The 17,284-nt window shown below is 47.4% G+C and overlaps 1 protein-coding gene across 8 annotated transcripts in view; it reads right to left on the bottom strand.

The window, feature by feature from the left end:
* The window catches only part of ARHGEF7 (Rho guanine nucleotide exchange factor 7), a gene marked incomplete at its 3' end in the record, with an annotated part of 101,700 nt that overhangs the window by 73,044 nt on the left and 11,372 nt on the right, over positions 1–17,284 (bottom strand). For 6 of the 8 annotated variants that reach the window (XR_014492586.1, XM_083363114.1, XM_083363110.1 and 3 more), the window contains one exon: positions 3,149–3,235. Coding sequence is in view for 4 of the 8 variants with exons in the window: in XM_083363110.1 (XP_083219236.1) it covers positions 3,149–3,235 (87 nt within the window). Of the gene's footprint in view, positions 1–3,148; positions 3,236–3,325; positions 3,429–17,284 lie in introns of those variants that run through there. The other 2 variants (XM_083363113.1, XM_083363112.1) reach the window with 2 other exon arrangements.

The raw sequence follows: 17,284 nt of genomic DNA on the forward strand, positions 1-17,284 counted from the left end.
CATAGAGAGAGAGGCTTAAATTATCAATATTTAGACCAGAGGTCCCCAACCTTTTGGGCACCAGTGAGCAGTTCTGTGGAGAGAGGTTTTTATGTGGACCGGAGGGCGCATGGATTTGTGTGCTGCCTGCATTCCGCAGATGGGGCTTTGCTTGTTTGTGCAGATCAGTTGCTGGCATGCCACAGCCCAGTACTGGTCCACGAACATGGGGTTGGGGACCCCTGATTTAAACAACACCCTCTCTATGTCCTAAAACCAGATCATCAGACATTAAATCTAGGAAAAGCTTCCTTAGGTCAATGGGGAAGACTTTGAAGAATTTAAAAAGTAAAGAGGACCTAAGGATGGAAACAATGGAGTAGCTGGTACCTGGGTCTGGCAAAAACTGGGAAGTAGGGAAATCATTGAATAGACTGCACATGGGTAAAACAACATCCAGAGATATTCTGAACAAATGGGGCTAACAGGTAGCTTCTGCCCTTTGTGATTGGTGACATGCAGACAACACATTATGTATACCTGTCCTTTGTGGATCTCATGGCAGAGACAGAATACAATATTAATACAATTAATATTGCTAGTTTCTGGATAAGATCTGCTTAACTTGTTCATATTTTAATTCTGTATTTTATATTTTAAATTTTATGTTGTACAGTAAGCCTTATTTTAATTGTGATGCTTCTGGCACAAATAAATAAATAAAATCTTTGTACTTTAACTGGACAGGTCAGTTTACTTGTAAAAAAAAGCAACCACCCATTCTTATTTTCTAAGAATTCTCAGGGTCAGCTTTGGAAATAAATGTGATGCTAAAAAGTGATGCTTTGCTTTCTTAATATCAGCTTCAATTTGTTTGTTTATACTTTTTTTGATGTAAATAGTCAGACACAAAATATAGCCTTGTGGCACCAAAGAAAACATCAACAGGCACACTGCACCTCAGATATAGTATGATCCCTGAAATAGGGATATATAATTTTAAGGCAATTTCTTAAACCACTGGCTACTAAATAAACAACTGCCTGTTTTGGTCCAAAATGCTAAGATATACAGTAGTTCTGGTAATAACTCTCAATAGTTGAGCTCACACACTGTGCTAAAATAAAACCAAACAAATGTATGAGAAAAAATGAATGGAATACTTAGTAAATATAATAAACATTTACGATCCAGAGTACTGAATGGAACAATGATGTATGAGATTTCCTTGATGCATTTTATGGATTTTTGTGTAATAAATATGGTGCTATACAGAAACTTTGTATACAGCTGCTAGCAAAGAACTCTTAGGATTTATAGCACACATTAGACACAGTATAATAAAGCAAGAAGTATGAAACTAAAAATCAAATTTGAAAGTGACAATACAGTGAACATGTTCAAGTTATGCACAAATGATGAAAAAATTAAATGTATTTGTACAACTGTGTAGATTAGTGTATCTTTAGATACACATCTTCACACTAGAACGTTTACTAAAGATAAAAAATGAAGAACTGATAATATGGTTAGAGCACAGAAAATGGATGAGGAACAAATTGCAAAATATATCTATAAAGGAAGGGGAAAAGGAGTTTAGAAGACAGAGAATGCCAAAAAGTAATGGCTAGGAGGAGATGACAAGATCCTCCAAAAGAGAGAAGTGGCAAGTTTAAAGAACAAAAGGCAACATATAAAGCAGAGTACAGCTATGTAGAAAGCAATGGGGAAATAGAGATCACAGAATCATATTAGTGAATGTTGTGGTTAACTAAATTTAGTTAATTTCTTTTTCCTTCGTCTCCTTCATAGGTGGCGAGGGGAGGAATTATTTGCATATTTTACTAAAAGGGAATAGCACACTAGATTTGCAGGAGTGGGATTTCCAAGATAGTTTCTAAGATGAAGAGCAACTTTGTATATCACATGAAACAGCAATGTACATATGAAATTACAAATCAAAAAATTCTGCAACTAGTGAAAAGCTAACTAAAGGAATTTTGGACATGATAGTAATAACACTTTATCAATGAGTGGGCACTTCTGTCATGATGGACTTTGCCTCCAGCAGTGCATTAAAACATGTTTAGTAGCAGAACCTTTGAAAGGAAAGCCAGACACACCCATAAATATATAGGATGCCCTAAATGCCCATATATCCCACCTTTCTTAATTGGGTCAACTCAAGATAGTGAACACACATAATACTCCTTCCTCCTATTTTCCCCATAGCAACTCTGTGAAATGGGTTTAAGGTGCTAGACCATGACTAACCCAAAGTCACCAAGCCAGCTTTCATGCCTAAGCGAGGTCTAGAACTCATAATCTTCTGATTCCTAACAGCACTTAAACTATACCAAACTGACTCTCAATTCCCTAACATGAAAAGAGCTATAACTAAATTGCTCACAAGGGCAAAACTGGTTATATTTACACAACAGGCTTAACCTTATTAACTTTATTGAATTAACTCAAGCTCATAACATTCCACACCTTAATCAAATTGCACAGGCTAGATATTCACAATTTATTAGGCTTCACTGTGGTGGGCTAGTTTCTGAAGAGACACATAAAAAAAGCTACTGAATACACAAGGTGGAGATTAACTTTTTTTCTCCAAACTAAGTACCTTACTAGTTTTCTAGCAGAAACCACACTAGGATAACCTTCTGCTGTGAGGCTAGTACCAGTCAGGAGGAGCCTGGGCATTGTGAGGTAATTATTCTCACCCCAAGACAAGCATTCCAATACAACAAAGAGTCTCCAGAAACTGCTGATCTATCATATCTTTCCTAGGTTGTCCTTCCCCCAGAGTTCTTAGTGGGAAACACATTTAAGCCCGATTGCAAAAACACTGTTCAAACAATGCAACAGGAGGGTGGCATAAATTATGGTTTTCAATGTAGAGGAATTATAGGAATGATACATGCGAACAAACAGCTTACAGGTATGCAGATAGCATATTAATACTGGGCTATTGACAGACTCGCCTGTGTAAAACAGAGACAGGGAGGATTCTTGCTCGCAGCCACTCCGTCCCAGCTCCCGCTCAAGCCGATTCATTCTTTTGCAGAGATCTTACCGCGGCGGTGGTCCTCCGCCACCCCGTTCCCCCTCCCCCGACGCTCCACAGGTAGACCTGCCGTCGCCTCCCATCCCATTTCCTCACCTCCAGGCGAAGGGTGGCGCCGCATGCCCGAAGAAACTCGCGGATATTGCTCAGGCACTCGCTCTCGGTGCGCGGCTCCGGATAAACCTGCAAGAGGAGAAGGCGAAGCAGCTGAAGTCAGATCGGGTTGGGCTCCAACTGCGGGAAAGCGCTCGAGAGAGGCCACCCCGGACTTACCTTCCTGGACAACTCTTCCCTGTAGTCCCATTCACTCCCCTGCTTCTCCCGTCTTGTACTTTACTTGAAAGCAGCGTTTGATTTGCTGTGCCCGTGACGGGAGAGGTGAACCGGGAAGTAAACACGAAAGCAGGAAATGGCGTGTGAAGAGGACGAGGGAAGTCTCTGTCCACCCACCCCGGGTCATTTTCCCTGCTGCCTCCCTCCCTGTCCCTAGCCAATAAATGCTTCCCATCCTGAGGACCACTGGGTCCAAAGAAAAAAGAAAAAAAGAGCGCGCCTACGAGTTCCGCCCCCCCCTCCCCGGAAAAAAAGATCAAATTTGCTCGCACATCTCTTTTTTCAGCCGCCGCTGTTGGGGGAAAAAAAACCTAATAACGATTGCAAATTGAAGTGGTTCTCCCGAGCTGCTCCCCTTTCCTCAAAGGCTTCTGCATTTTTTAACATCCTCACGACATTGCCTTCATCTTATCCCCATGGCTTTTAAGCCATAAGGTTAAAAGTAAAATTTACCTCATGTCAAAGGCATCCAAAAGAACCAGCTATTAACTTATAGCAAAATTAAGTGACTGGCAAAAATTGGAAATAAAAGCAATAAAGGCAGGGCAGGAATTGACAAGTGTCATGCCACCATAATTTTATTGCTTCAGAGATGAACAGAAAACGCTATACCTCAAGAGTAGGGAAAAGTCTATAGAGAGTTCCATATTAAAACTGGGTTTTTTTAAAGGCTAAGTGCACTTTACGGGCACCCATTAAACTGGGTCATTTGAAGCAAAAATTGTGTGATATATTTTTCAAAATATGTTTTTCCAGATGTGCTCAAGAGAGTTGGCAATCATTAAATCATGAACTACGTTATAAAACATAATAGTGAAACAAACTAGGAGTAAAGAATCAAAACACCTTAGTTAACAGAGAATAACCTGTCCTACCCAATTTCCTAAACTACAGTACATGAAAAAAAGCACAAATGTTCTCGAGTTGATTGACAAGACTAGAGCAACCAGTAAAAAGACTTTGTGCAATAATCTGAACTCTGTTGTTTAGGAGAACAGCAGAACAGATTCCTCAACCCCAAACAGAATGATGGTCATATCTGATGAAGCATTTGCATTGTGCACCTTTAATAGGAAAGCAGAGAATATTGTAGCCCAGCAGCTCCCAACCTTTTGGGTGCCAGGGACCAATTCCGTGGAGAGAGGTTTGTCCGCGGACAAGAGGAGGCGTGGTTTTGTGCGCTGCCTGCATCCTGTGCGTGCGCGGATGGTGCTTCACTCCTTTGCGCGGCTGATTTCTGGGATGACAAAGCCTGGTGCAAGTCTATAGCCCAGAGATTGGGGACCCTGTAGCCAATGATGGGCATTGCTCATTTTTATTCTATTATGCCAGTACTGAAAACAACATCACTATCTAATTCTTATCAGAAATGTGTCAAACAGCTTTGGATCTATGAAGGTGCATCTAATCCTACAGCAACTAATCATACTTTTGAATGGGTGGTTAAGACTGTTAACCATCTTTTGCTATGTACCTCTGTCATCAGTCAAGGCTGATAACCTTAAGATAGCAGAGGCAGGAAAAAAAAGCTCAAGATGTAGAAACTTCCCCATAGGTCTACACAGAAAAAAGAAGCACATTTTATTGACATTTTTATGCACCACACCCCAGGCACAATGTACTAACTTAGAAGCCCATAGAAGCTTCCAGAGAAATGAAGTCCCAGGTCTTTATACGGGATTTCCAAATGTTGTCAGCCATGGTCGATACAGGGAAGATCTTAGTTATCTCTGTACCATAAAGCCATGGTAATGAATTCCTTACATCTAGAGAGTTTTTAAGTGCTCATCTATCTCTGATTTATAATTCAATTTTGATTTTTCATTCCTGATTCTAAAACTCCAATTTTCTCAGAACTTATAGCAATTGATAATTGACTCTAATGAATAACTTCACTTGAACTTATAAAAAAAATATTTTAGAAGTTAAAAAATGTGTCACGTGTTCCCTGTATGTTTATACCTAATCAACTTTTTAAAACAGCTTTAAAAATGAATTGATGAATAAATTCCATGAAAGTGTCAATAAGAGATTGCATAAGAAACCTCAAAATAAAAGAACAAATTTGGAACTTTTTCCTTTTACAGAGTAAATTCTTCTCATTGATTATTTAAAGTATAGACACAAAAGGGTAGAAATTAATAGCCATCATTCAATAGTAACAGGTGGCCTCATATGTGCATTCATTCATAATTAATGCTGGCAATCAATTATTGTTCTTTGGTACCCATATTAAACAGAAATACTTTATTGCAAAAAAAAGAAGCTGCATAGAGAATCATTTCACTTTGCATGTCTACCTTATTTGTTATAAAATGCAATCACTTATCACAACATAGCCTGCCAAGCTAAAAGATGAGTAACTTATTGCAGAGTGGTTTTTAATAAAGGAAAACATTTGTGGCTCAGGGTTGAAATGAGGTGTTCTTGGTGCTCTCTGAGCTTGGTTTTCTTGCTAGCCCTGATGATGTTACCTAGTTTGGGTAATGAAATGTCTGCAAGAAAATAACCAATTTCAGAGAGCATCAAGTACCCCTCAGAGTGTTTTTGTATATATCAGTGACTTAAAAGGACTGAAAATAATTTTGTGGTATTAACAAGCACTGTCCTCAAAATATGCATTTGTGAACAAACCAGCTATCAACAGGAACAACATTTATCAGAAAATAAGGCTACCTTTCCCCCATATTACAGAAGCAAATAATTGTTTTTTATCTAAACATTTTTGTGGGAAGGATAGATCTTAAATTATGGTTCCCTATCTTTTGAGTAAATGAGTAAATACATTTCAGTTATTTAAATCATACTCTTCCAATGTTAATGTTAATGTCTCTGTCTCTTTCCACACACATGCATTTGCCATCAGTGGCGTAGCGTGGGGGGTGCAGGGGGGGCCGGCCGCACCGGGCGCAACATCTGGGGGGGGCGCTCGCACTCGCAGCTGTCTGCCCCTGCCTGGCTCACTCACTCTCACTGCAGTGCTGCCTGTGCGAATCCGATCCGAGCCGCCGGGTCGCCACCCACTGTGGAGGGGGTGTGTGCCAGGCGTGCGGTTAGGGGGCGCAAATTACTTGCCTTGCCCCGGGTGCTGACAACCCACGCTACGCCACTGTTTGCCATGACTCCCACCAAATGGTGAAATGGGTTAGACCATGGTTGTTCAATCTTTTGGCTTACCTAGGTCACACTGAAAGAAGAGGAACAGTTTTAGGCTGCATATAAAATATATAATATAGGTAACGTATATAAATCCTTGGTGGAGCAGTGGGCTAATGCCTCCTTAAGTAACACCAGCTGCCTGCAATTAGTGCAGGTTCGAGTCCCACCAGGCTCAAGGTTGACTCAGCCTTCCATCCTTCCGAGGTAGGTAAAATGAGGACCCAGAATGTTGGGGGCAATAAGCTGACTTTGTAATAATGCCGCTTGGGGGGGGAGCCCTAATAAGCAGGCATATACATAGAATGAAGGCTTCTGCTAAGCACATTGATTTGTGCTTTAGATTGTCAGCCGCCCTGAGTCTTCGGAGAAGGGCGGGATATAAATGGGAATAAAAAAATAATAATAAAAACTTTCTTTTTATATATATTATCTTGTGGGGTCGAATTACTAGCTGTTCAGGGTCACATGTGGCCCGTGGGCCATATATTGGACATACCTAGTTTAAACAGATTCTGTTGAATATCTGAATCACAACTTTCACAAAATATGACATCAGAATTAGTTGCCATTTTTAGTTGATTTGCAATTGCATTTTTCTACCCTAGTACCTGTCTTCTTTAGTTACTCCCTATAAACTGCTTTTTTTTCAAAAGCAACAATGAAACAAGGTCTATAGAAAGGGTTAAAGTTTCATGAAACTAGCATGACACCACTATGTCACAACCTCATCCACTTTATATTTGCATGGAGCCATGCCAAGTTTCTGATGGGGTGCACTATTGAAGTAGCAAAATTCAGGGAGGCCTAATTTTCTACAGTCTCCAGAGAAAGAGACCATAGGAAAACATTAGATGTAGTTTAAGATCACTTTATGTCAAACACCCATCTCTGTCTGCACTTCAAAAATGATTTGAACAAAGTATTTCACAACTCACATGTATACTGCACACATCTTTTATACAAGTCCTCCCAAAGATGCAGCTGTTTTAGAAGTATACTAATAAGCCCTTAAGAGCTGCCACACCTATTTCCAAGTTTCCATAGAATTCCTCCCCGCACAAGACATGGCTTCTTTAATGAGTAGCAGAGAGATGCTACACTCAAAGAAGTTCCAAAGTTTTTACCAAATAACTTTTGAACCGTGCACAGTTCTAATCTATTCAAACCATCTGGATCTTTCTTTTTCAACAGCAAATAACTAGCAAGGGGAAAACATATTACACCAATAGATGTTTCTATGGTCAGATTTTCAGTTCTCACAAATCTCTTATGACAGAAAAGCATAACACTCCAAAATGTTTCGATACAGCCAGGAAATCTTTGCAAAAAGTCATCAAATTCTTATGTTTAACAGGATAGAAAAAAAATATTACAGTACATGCATAAAGAAAAATCGTTGGGCTACAAAAAGGAAAACTACTGCGACAGATGGAAGTAAAATATACCTTTTCTGCATCTCTTCTATCTTCTAACGCAGAGCTTTTCAACCAGTGGTACGGGTACCACCTGTGGTACATTGGCACCTGGCAGGTGGTACACGACCATCCTAGATAAGTGGTAGAGGGGAAGGGGAATGAAATGAACCGGTGGCAGCACCACACAAGCCTGAGCGAGAGATGGCTGGAGCTGCAGGGCTGTCAGGGCTCAGCGGAAGCACCAGGAACAGTGCTTCGGCGGGGGTATCAGGGCTCAGCAGAAGCACCAGGATCAGTGCCAGGCTTCAACTGGAGCTTGGTGCTGATCCTGACGCTTCTGCTGAGCCCAGAAGAAGCACCAATCAGCTGGAATGTTGCAGCATCTCCAGGGTCTTGTGATTTACATTCAGATGCTTGGCAACTGATTCATATTTATGACGGTCACAGTGTCCCAGGGTCATGTGAAGTGACCAAAACCTGCTGCAACCACCCAGCAGATGGGGGGAATAAAAACCAAACACCCCCACCCCACCCCCGCTACCAATCCTCAACAGAAATGCTCATAACAATGAAAACCTTGGACAGAAGGAAGAGCGCCGCCGGGTGGGCAGGCAGGTGTCTTGCTCGGCTGTGGCTTGGAGGGCACTTTTTTCAGTGCCATTGTAACTTCAAACAGTCACTAAACGAACTGTTGTAAGTTGAGAACTACCTGTACTTCATCACTTTTTTCCTTTTTTTGGTCATCAAGTTTTTGACACCTTGTTAGGCGACTGGTGGTACTCGGATGTTGCAATATCCTAAAAGTGGTACAATGGCTGAAAAGGTTGAAAAGCCCTGTTCTAATGCTCATTTAGATTTTTCAACCTATTTGAGTAGCCCTATGTTAACCACATTTAAAATTCGTAATTTACATGTAAGTTTACTTTTTGCCACAGTCTACTCGCTTTCGGACAACCATGTCCTAAAAGCCAAAGTATGTTTTTGACCTGAAAAAAAATCTTCTCAGGTTCATACTAAGATACAACTTGTGAGTACAAACCAAATTAAACTACATTATCGCTAAGTGTAATATATGAAATATATCTACTTCCAACCTCTTATTTTTATATCCAAGATGTGTTTCCCATCTTGCAATTCCAGATCTACAGTTGACTATACAGTTTATATAAAATAATATATATATATATACTTTTAAATGTGGTATTAATTCAGAAAACCAATGAGGAAAATTTCAAGGCAAAATAGGTTTCTTTTGAGACATTATACATTTAAAATAATGGAACACTGGAACAGAAATGTAAGTCAGAACTTGGAGATTTATAATTGGGTAATAGGAGAAAATTCCTGGATAGACCTAAATATTTCTTTATTCGCCCAACCTCCAGAATTCTCAGCATATAGCTGTTAGGAATTTGTTGAGTTCATTCAACAGAGAAAGAAGCCTAATGTGATACTACAGACTTACTCAGTTTTCTGATGTCAGATAATTCAAGAAAAGATGATAGAACAGTTGCATTCATTTTGTTTGGATTCTGGCACCGCGCTATCACTTCCTAGTGCTTGCCTGCTTGTTTTCCAAAGGTTTTTTTTAAAAACTTGGTTAAAAAAACCAAGCAATTACAGTAAAGAGAAGCAGGAGTCAACAACTATTTCAGGCATTGGGTGATCACACAATTTCACTGCTTGCCAACCCTCAAAATAAATAGCTCAATGGCATTGGCTGAATCTTGCAGCCATCTTATCACCTTACATCTTATGTAATTCCAAGTGTTCTTGCCCAAGTTCTCATGAAATGGAGTGCAATTTACTAGGTTGGGATAATTTCATTTATTCTTTATTTAATGTTGATATTAGACCATCACATCAGCATCATGCTGCGAAACTCTACAATTAGACAAAGCAGAAGCAGCCAAAGGAAATGTAAGATGGCAGGAAGGAGCCCAGTGATGAAACTGAGGGTTTCATGGTTAATTACAATCCCAACACACCAGAGACAACAAAAGCAGTTGAACTGAGAAAAGATGCCCTGGTTGCAGTTTTTCTATTTTCATCTCTTTTATAATGCACAGGGGGTTTGTATACCTAGTTCATTTCCTAATAAAAATGGGAGGTAGAAAGTACTACTATTATACATCCAGTTGCCAGCAAATTTCAGGAGTGTAATCTTGAGGCCGTGGAAGTCACAAAACAGAAATTGGGCAAATGCCCATGACCCTTTGGTTGCCTATCTAAGCCATACTTTTTCACCAAAATAAAAGCCACAATAGTTCATAGATAAGACTGTCATAAACCACGGCTGACATATTGCAGTTGATAATTATACACTGTGCTAAGCCAAAGCCACATTATGCCTTGGCACAATAAGGAAATCTGGATGGTAGCTCTAAAATGATATATTGTAGAGGTCAGCTAACAGGTGAAATTTCCCCAAAAGCTAGAGTAGAACTGCAGCCCTTAAGAAGCAATTATCATTTTGCTATTCCCTGAACCACCAGGACAGCTGGTATACAATTTAATTTGATGTACATTTAGGAAATGTTTGTCTCACCAGCTTTCATAGAATTAACATTGTAAACAACAATAAGTGTGTGTACTGTTATTCCCTGAACAGACCAAACACAGCTGCCCCATTCAGAGTATTCCTGCCAGAATACATAAATCTCCATAGGAGGCTGCACATCTTCACTATTGTCAGAAAAAAAGACCATATGGGTACAATCAACCCTATGGTGTCTTTGATCAACTGTCACAGAGGATCTGGCATGGGGGCTTCTTTATGTCAATGGAGTTGCAGTATTTTGGTAGCGGTGTGATTTACAGGTCAGTGGCATGAGACCAATTTCCTAGTATGGTTGCTGCTTTGTTATCAATTTTATTCATTTGCTTCTTCACCATAATGCCATTTTTCTCTGTTGTGATTCTGATCGCTAAGTACCGTATATACTTGAGTATAAGCCGACTCGAGTATAAGCCGAGACCCCCAATTTCACCCCCCAAAACTGGAAAAAGTTATTGACTCGAGTATAAGCCGATCCGCCGTTCTGCAAGCCTCTGCCGCCAGCAGAGGCTCGATCCGCCATTTTGCAAGCCTGAATACACAGGAATACCCTGTGTGGCCGCGGCTCGTCGGCAGGTCTCCGTTCCTCCTGCCGACCTTTGGGGAGGTTTGGGCGCCTCCCCAAACCTCCCCAAACCTCGGCAGGTCTCCGTTCCTGTTTGGGGAGGTTTGGGCGCCTCCCCAAACCTCCCCAAACCTCGGCAGGTCTCCGTTCCTCCGCGCAGACCTGCCGACCTTTGGGGAGGTTTGGGCGCCTCCCCAAACGTCCCCAAACCTCGGCAGGTCTCCGTTCCTGTTTGGGGAGGTTTGGGCGCCTCCCCAAACCTCCCCAAACCTCGGCAGGTCTCCGTTCCTCCGCGCAGACCTGCCGACCTTTGGGGAGGTTTGGGCGCCTCCCCAAACGTCCCCAAACCTCGGCAGGTCTCCGTTCCTGTTTGGGGAGGTTTGGGCGCCTCCCCAAACCTCCCCAAACCTCGGCAGGTCTCCGTTCCTCCGCGCAGACCTGCCGACCTTTGGGGAGGTTTGGGCGCCTCCCCAAACGTCCCCAAACCTCGGCAGGTCTCCGTTCCTGTTTGGGGAGCTTTGGGCGCCTCCCCAAACCTCCCCAAACCTCGGCAGGTCTCCGTTCCTCCGCGCAGACCTGCCGACCTTTGGGGAGGTTTGGGCGCCTCCCCAAACGTCCCCAAACCTCGGCAGGTCTCCGTTCCTGTTTGGGGAGGTTTGGGCGCCTCCCCAAACGTCCCCAAACCTCGGCAGGTCTCCGTTCCTGTTTGGGGAGGTTTGGGCGCCTCCCCAAACCTCCCCAAACCTCGGCAGGTCTCCGTTCCTCCGCGCAGACCTGCCGACCTTTGGGGAGGTTTGGGCGCCTCCCCAAACGTCCCCAAACCTCGGCAGGTCTCCGTTCCTGTTTGGGGAGCTTTGGGCGCCTCCCCAAACCTCCCCAAACCTCGGCAGGTCTCCGTTCCTCCGCGCAGACCTGCCGACCTTTGGGGAGGTTTGGGCGCCTCCCCAAACGTCCCCAAACCTCGGCAGGTCTCCGTTCCTGTTTGGGGAGGTTTGGGCGCCTCCCCAAACGTCCCCAAACCTCGGCAGGTCTCCGTTCCTGTTTGGGGAGGTTTGGGCGCCTCCCCAAACCTCCCCAAACCTCGGCAGGTCTCCGTTCCTCCGCGCAGACCTGCCGACCTTTGGGGAGGTTTGGGCGCCTCCCCAAACGTCCCCAAACCTCGGCAGGTCTCCGTTCCTGTTTGGGGAGGTTTGGGCGCCTCCCCAAACCTCCCCAAACCTCGGCAGGTCTCCGTTCCTCCGCACAGACCTGCCGACCTTTGGGGAGGTTTGGGCGCCTCCCCAAACGTCCCCAAACCTCGGCAGGTCTCCGTTCCTGTTTGGGGAGGTTTGGGCGCCTCCCCAAACCTCCCCAAACCTCGGCAGGTCTCCGTTCCTCCGCGCAGACCTGCCGACCTTTGGGGAGGTTTGGGCGCCTCCCCAAACGTCCCCAAACCTCGGCAGGTCTCCGTTCCTGTTTGGGGAGCTTTGGGCGCCTCCCCAAACCTCCCCAAACCTCGGCAGGTCTCCGTTCCTCCGCGCAGACCTGCCGACCTTTGGGGAGGTTTGGGCGCCTCCCCAAACGTCCCCAAACCTCGGCAGGTCTCCGTTCCTGTTTGGGGAGGTTTGGGCGCCTCCCCAAACCTCCCCAAACCTCGGCAGGTCTCCGTTCCTCCGCGCAGACCTGCCGACCTTTGGGGAGGTTTGGGCGCCTCCCCAAACGTCCCCAAACCTCGGCAGGTCTCCGTTCCTGTTTGGGGAGGTTTGGGCGCCTCCCCAAACCTCCCCAAACCTCGGCAGGTCTCCGTTCCTCCGTGCAGACCTGCCGACCTTTGGGGAGGTTTGGGCGCCTCCCCAAACCTCCCCAAACCTCGGCAGGTCTCCGTTCCTCCGCACAGACCTGCCGACCTTTGGGGAGGTTTGGGCGCCTCCCCAAACCTCCCCAAACCTCGGCAGGTCTCCGTTCCTCCGTGCAGACCTGCCGACCTTTGGGGAGGTTTGGGCGCCTCCCCAAACCTCCCCAAACCTCGGCAGGTCTCCGTTCTTCCTGCCGACCTTTGGGGAGGTTTGGGCGCCTCCCCAAACCTCCCCAAACCTCGGCAGGTCTGCGCGGAGGAACGGAGACTTGCCGAGGTTTGGGGAGGTTTGGGGAGGTTTGGGGAGGCGCTCAAACCTCCCCAAACAGGAACGGAGACCTGCCGAGGTTTGGGGAGGTTTGGGGAGGCGCCCAAACCTCCCCAAAGGTCGGCAGGTCTGCGCGGAGGAACGGAGACCTGCCGAGGTTTGGGGAGGCGCCCAAACCTCCCCAAAGGTCGGCAGGAGGAACGGAGACCTGCCGAGGTTTGGGGAGGTTTGGGGAGGCGCCCAAACCTCCCCAAAGGTCGGCAGGAGGAACGGAGACCTGCCGAGGTTTGGGGAGGCGCCCAAACCTCCCCAAAGGTCGGCAGGAGGAACGGAGACCTGCCGAGGTTTGGGGAGGTTTGGGGAGGCGCCCAAACCTCCCCAAAGGTCGGCAGGAGGAACGGAGACCTGCCGAGGTTTGGGGAGGTTTGGGGAGGCGCCCAAACCTCCCCAAAGGTCGGCAGGTCTGCGCGGAGGAACGGAGACCTGCCGAGGTTTGGGGAGGTTTGGGGAGGCGCCCAAACCTCCCCAAACAGGAACGGAGACCTGCCGAGGTTTGGGGAGGCGCCCAAACCTCCCCAAACAGGAACGGAGACCTGCCGAGGTTTGGGGACGTTTGGGGAGGCGCCCAAACCTCCCCAAAGGTCGGCAGGTCTGTGCGGAGGAACGGAGACCTGCCGAGGTTTGGGGACGTTTGGGGAGGCGCCCAAACCTCCCCAAACAGGAACGGAGACCTGCCGAGGTTTGGGGAGGTTTGGGGAGGCGCCCAAACCTCCCCAAAGGTCGGCAGGTCTGCGCGGAGGAACGGAGACCTGCCGAGGTTTGGGGAGGTTTGGGGAGGCGCCCAAAGCTCCCCAAACAGGAACGGAGACCTGCCGAGGTTTGGGGACGTTTGGGGAGGCGCCCAAACCTCCCCAAACGTCGGCAGGTCTGCGCGGAGGAACGGAGACCTGCCGAGGTTTGGGGACTTTTGGGGAGGCGCCCAAACCTCCCCAAACAGGAACGGAGACCTGCCGAGGTTTGGGGACGTTTGGGGAGGCGCCCAAACCTCCCCAAAGGTCGGCAGGTCTGCGCGGAGGAACGGAGACCTGCCGAGGTTTGGGGAGGTTTGGGGAGGCGCCCAAACCTCCCCAAACAGGAACGGAGACCTGCCGAGGTTTGGGGAGGCGCCCAAACCTCCCCAAACAGGAACGGAGACCTGGGGAGGTTTGGGGAGGCGCCCAAACCTTCCCAAACGTCGGCAGGTCTGCGCGGAGGAACGGAGACCTGCCGAGGTTTGGGGAGGCGCCCAAACCTCCCCAAAGGTCGGCAGGAGGAACGGAGACCTGCCGAGGTTTGGGGAGGTTTGGGGAGGCGCCCAAACCTCCCCAAAGGTCGGCAGGAGGAACGGAGACCTGCCGAGGTTTGGGGAGGCGCCCAAACCTCCCCAAAGGTCGGCAGGAGGAACGGAGACCTGCCGAGGTTTGGGGAGGTTTGGGGAGGCGCCCAAACCTCCCCAAACGTCGGCAGGTCTGCGCGGAGGAACGGAGACCTGCCGAGGTTTGGGGAGGCGCCCAAACCTCCCCAAACGTCGGCAAGTCTCCGTTCCTCCGCGCCCTGCCTGCCTGCTTCTTTCCGCTGCGGAAAGAAGCAGGCAGGCAAGGCGCGGAGTTTGGGGAGGTGCGCGCGCACCTCCCCAAACCTCCCCAAACTTCGGCAGGTCTCGGACGGCGGTGGCTTGGGAGAGGTGCGGGCGATCCCGGAAGCACCAAAGCCTCGGCCGCGCACAAGTCCTCGGTAAGTTTTTTTTGTTGACTGGAGTATAAGCCGAAGTGGAATTTTTCAGCCCAAAAAGTGGGCTGAAAAATTCGGCTTATACTCAAGTATATACGGTATACTATCATTCCATGTTGACAATCCATGTTCCAAATGCAAGCAAATGTAAACAAAATACATCAGAGATTCATACAATACAACCTAATTTCTGTCTCATCAATGATACCCAATTAATTGAGTTCCCAGCACTCAACTATTGTGGAGGAAGAGCTTGTTGGCTCTTGGATCTCTGTGAACACTAGGATTTGAAAACAAACTACCGTAATATGCCATGAAAGCTGTTATGTATGCAGGAATCTGCATAGCAACAGCCATCAGGGGGCGTTGGCCTGGACAGTTTCGGCGGGAAACCTAGGGCCAATCCCATTGGCTGTTAGCTTACCTGGCCAGGTATATAAGGAGGCCGCCGTCTGCCGTAGCCGCCGCCCCCGAGAGGAGATCCACGAGCTGCAGCCGGAGGAACCGCCGTTCGAAGGTACTGGGGCCCCCACCAAAACAAAAATTGGCTATGTCGAGAGCCGGCTGGCCATTAACCACACAGGTAGCCGCCGGCTGCTCAAACCCAAAATTAGATTAACAATCCGTTTGCAAGGTGTCCCTTGCAGCATGGAGCTTGACTCCAGATCAGCGGTCTCGATTATTTCGGACGAGACCCTTAACCACATAATTAGCCGGAGCAAGCAACGGATTAAATTACGGCCTACTAAATTAACCCTGACCGATTTTCAGAATTTGCCGGTCAAGGTCAAGGTGAAGGGGGAGGCCACCATTTCAGTGGGGTTTAAGGGTCCCGAAGGGCACCTGGACATTGTAGTGGTAGAGGGCCGCAGAGCCAGCCTGGTCGGGCTGGACTGGTTTGAGGCCCTGGGAATCTCCATATCCGGGATCCATCGGATCCAGGGGGACTCCGTTGAGGCCGTTTGCCAGGAGTTCGCCGACATCTTCGACGGGTCATTAGGCAAGTACACTGGGGCCCCCATATCGTTCAAGCTTAACTCGAACGTCTCCCCCGTTAGGGTCCGGCCGCGGCGAGTCCCGTTTGCGCTCAAACACATAATCGAGCGCGAACTAGACAAGTTGGTGGCCCAGGGAATCTTAGAGCCTGTAGATGGAGGGGAGTGGGAAACCCCCATCGTGACCCCCCTCAAATCCAACGGGGAAATAAGGATCTGCGCCGACTATAAGTGCTCAGTGAACCGCGCCCTAAACCCGCACGCTTAGCCACGTTCTCGCTTCCCTCCAAGGCAGCGCCATTTTTGCAAGGCTCGATCTTGCACAGGCGTACCAGCAACTCACGGTCACTAGGGAAACAGCTGACATCCAAACCATAGTAACCCATAGGGGGGCGTTCCGGGTGAACAGGCTGCAGTTTGGAGTCAGCGTTGCTCCCGGCATTTTCCAGGAGGTTATGGAAAAGACACTCAAGGGCATTCCAGGAGTCTGCCCCTATTTTGATGACATCCTGTTCGCAGGAGCATCAGCAGAGGAACTGGCAGGGAGGTTTAGGGAAGTGCTGGCAAGGCTGCGCACAGCTGGCCTCAAACTCAAAAAGGAAAAATGCAGCATAGGCGTTCCTTCCACAGAATTTTTGGGGTTCAGAGTAGACGCCAGGGGAATCCACCCCACAGAATCCAAGGTGAGGGCCATCAAACTAGCACCCACACCCAAGAACAAAGCAGAGCTTCAGGCATTCCTGGGTCTGCTGAATTTCTACCATACATTCCTCCCACACAAGGCAGCCATCGCTGAACCGCTCCACAGGCTGCTAGACAAACAGGCAACATGGGCCTGGACGGCCACCCATGATCAGAGCTTCAAGGCCCTGAAGGCATTGCTGTCGGACAAGTCCACAGTAACCCATTTCATCGAGTCCAAGCCCATTTGTATCGCCTGCGATGCATCCCCTTATGGTGTGGGCGCTGTCCTAAGCCACCTTTAGCCCAACGGGGCACAAGTCCCCATAGCATACTATTCTAGGACACTGTCTGGAGCAGAAAGAAACTACGCCCAAATAGACAAAGAAGCCCTGGCAATCGTGGCAGGAATCAAGAAATTCCACGATTACTTATATGGCAGGGAGTTCACTGTCTTCACGGACCACAAACCACTCCTGGGCCTGTTCACCACAGACAGGCAAACCCCCCAGATTCTGTCCCCCAGGATGCTCCGGTGGTCCATCTTCCTTGCAGCATACAATTGCAAGCTGGTACACAAGCCAGGGAAGGAGATGGGCCACGCAGACGGTCTAAGTAGGCTCCCCCTAGACACACACGACCCAGACCCAGCACC

This window comes from Vipera ursinii (genome assembly GCF_947247035.1).
Source record: "Vipera ursinii genome assembly, chromosome: 4".
NCBI classification, from domain to species: Eukaryota; Metazoa; Chordata; class Lepidosauria; order Squamata; family Viperidae; genus Vipera; species Vipera ursinii.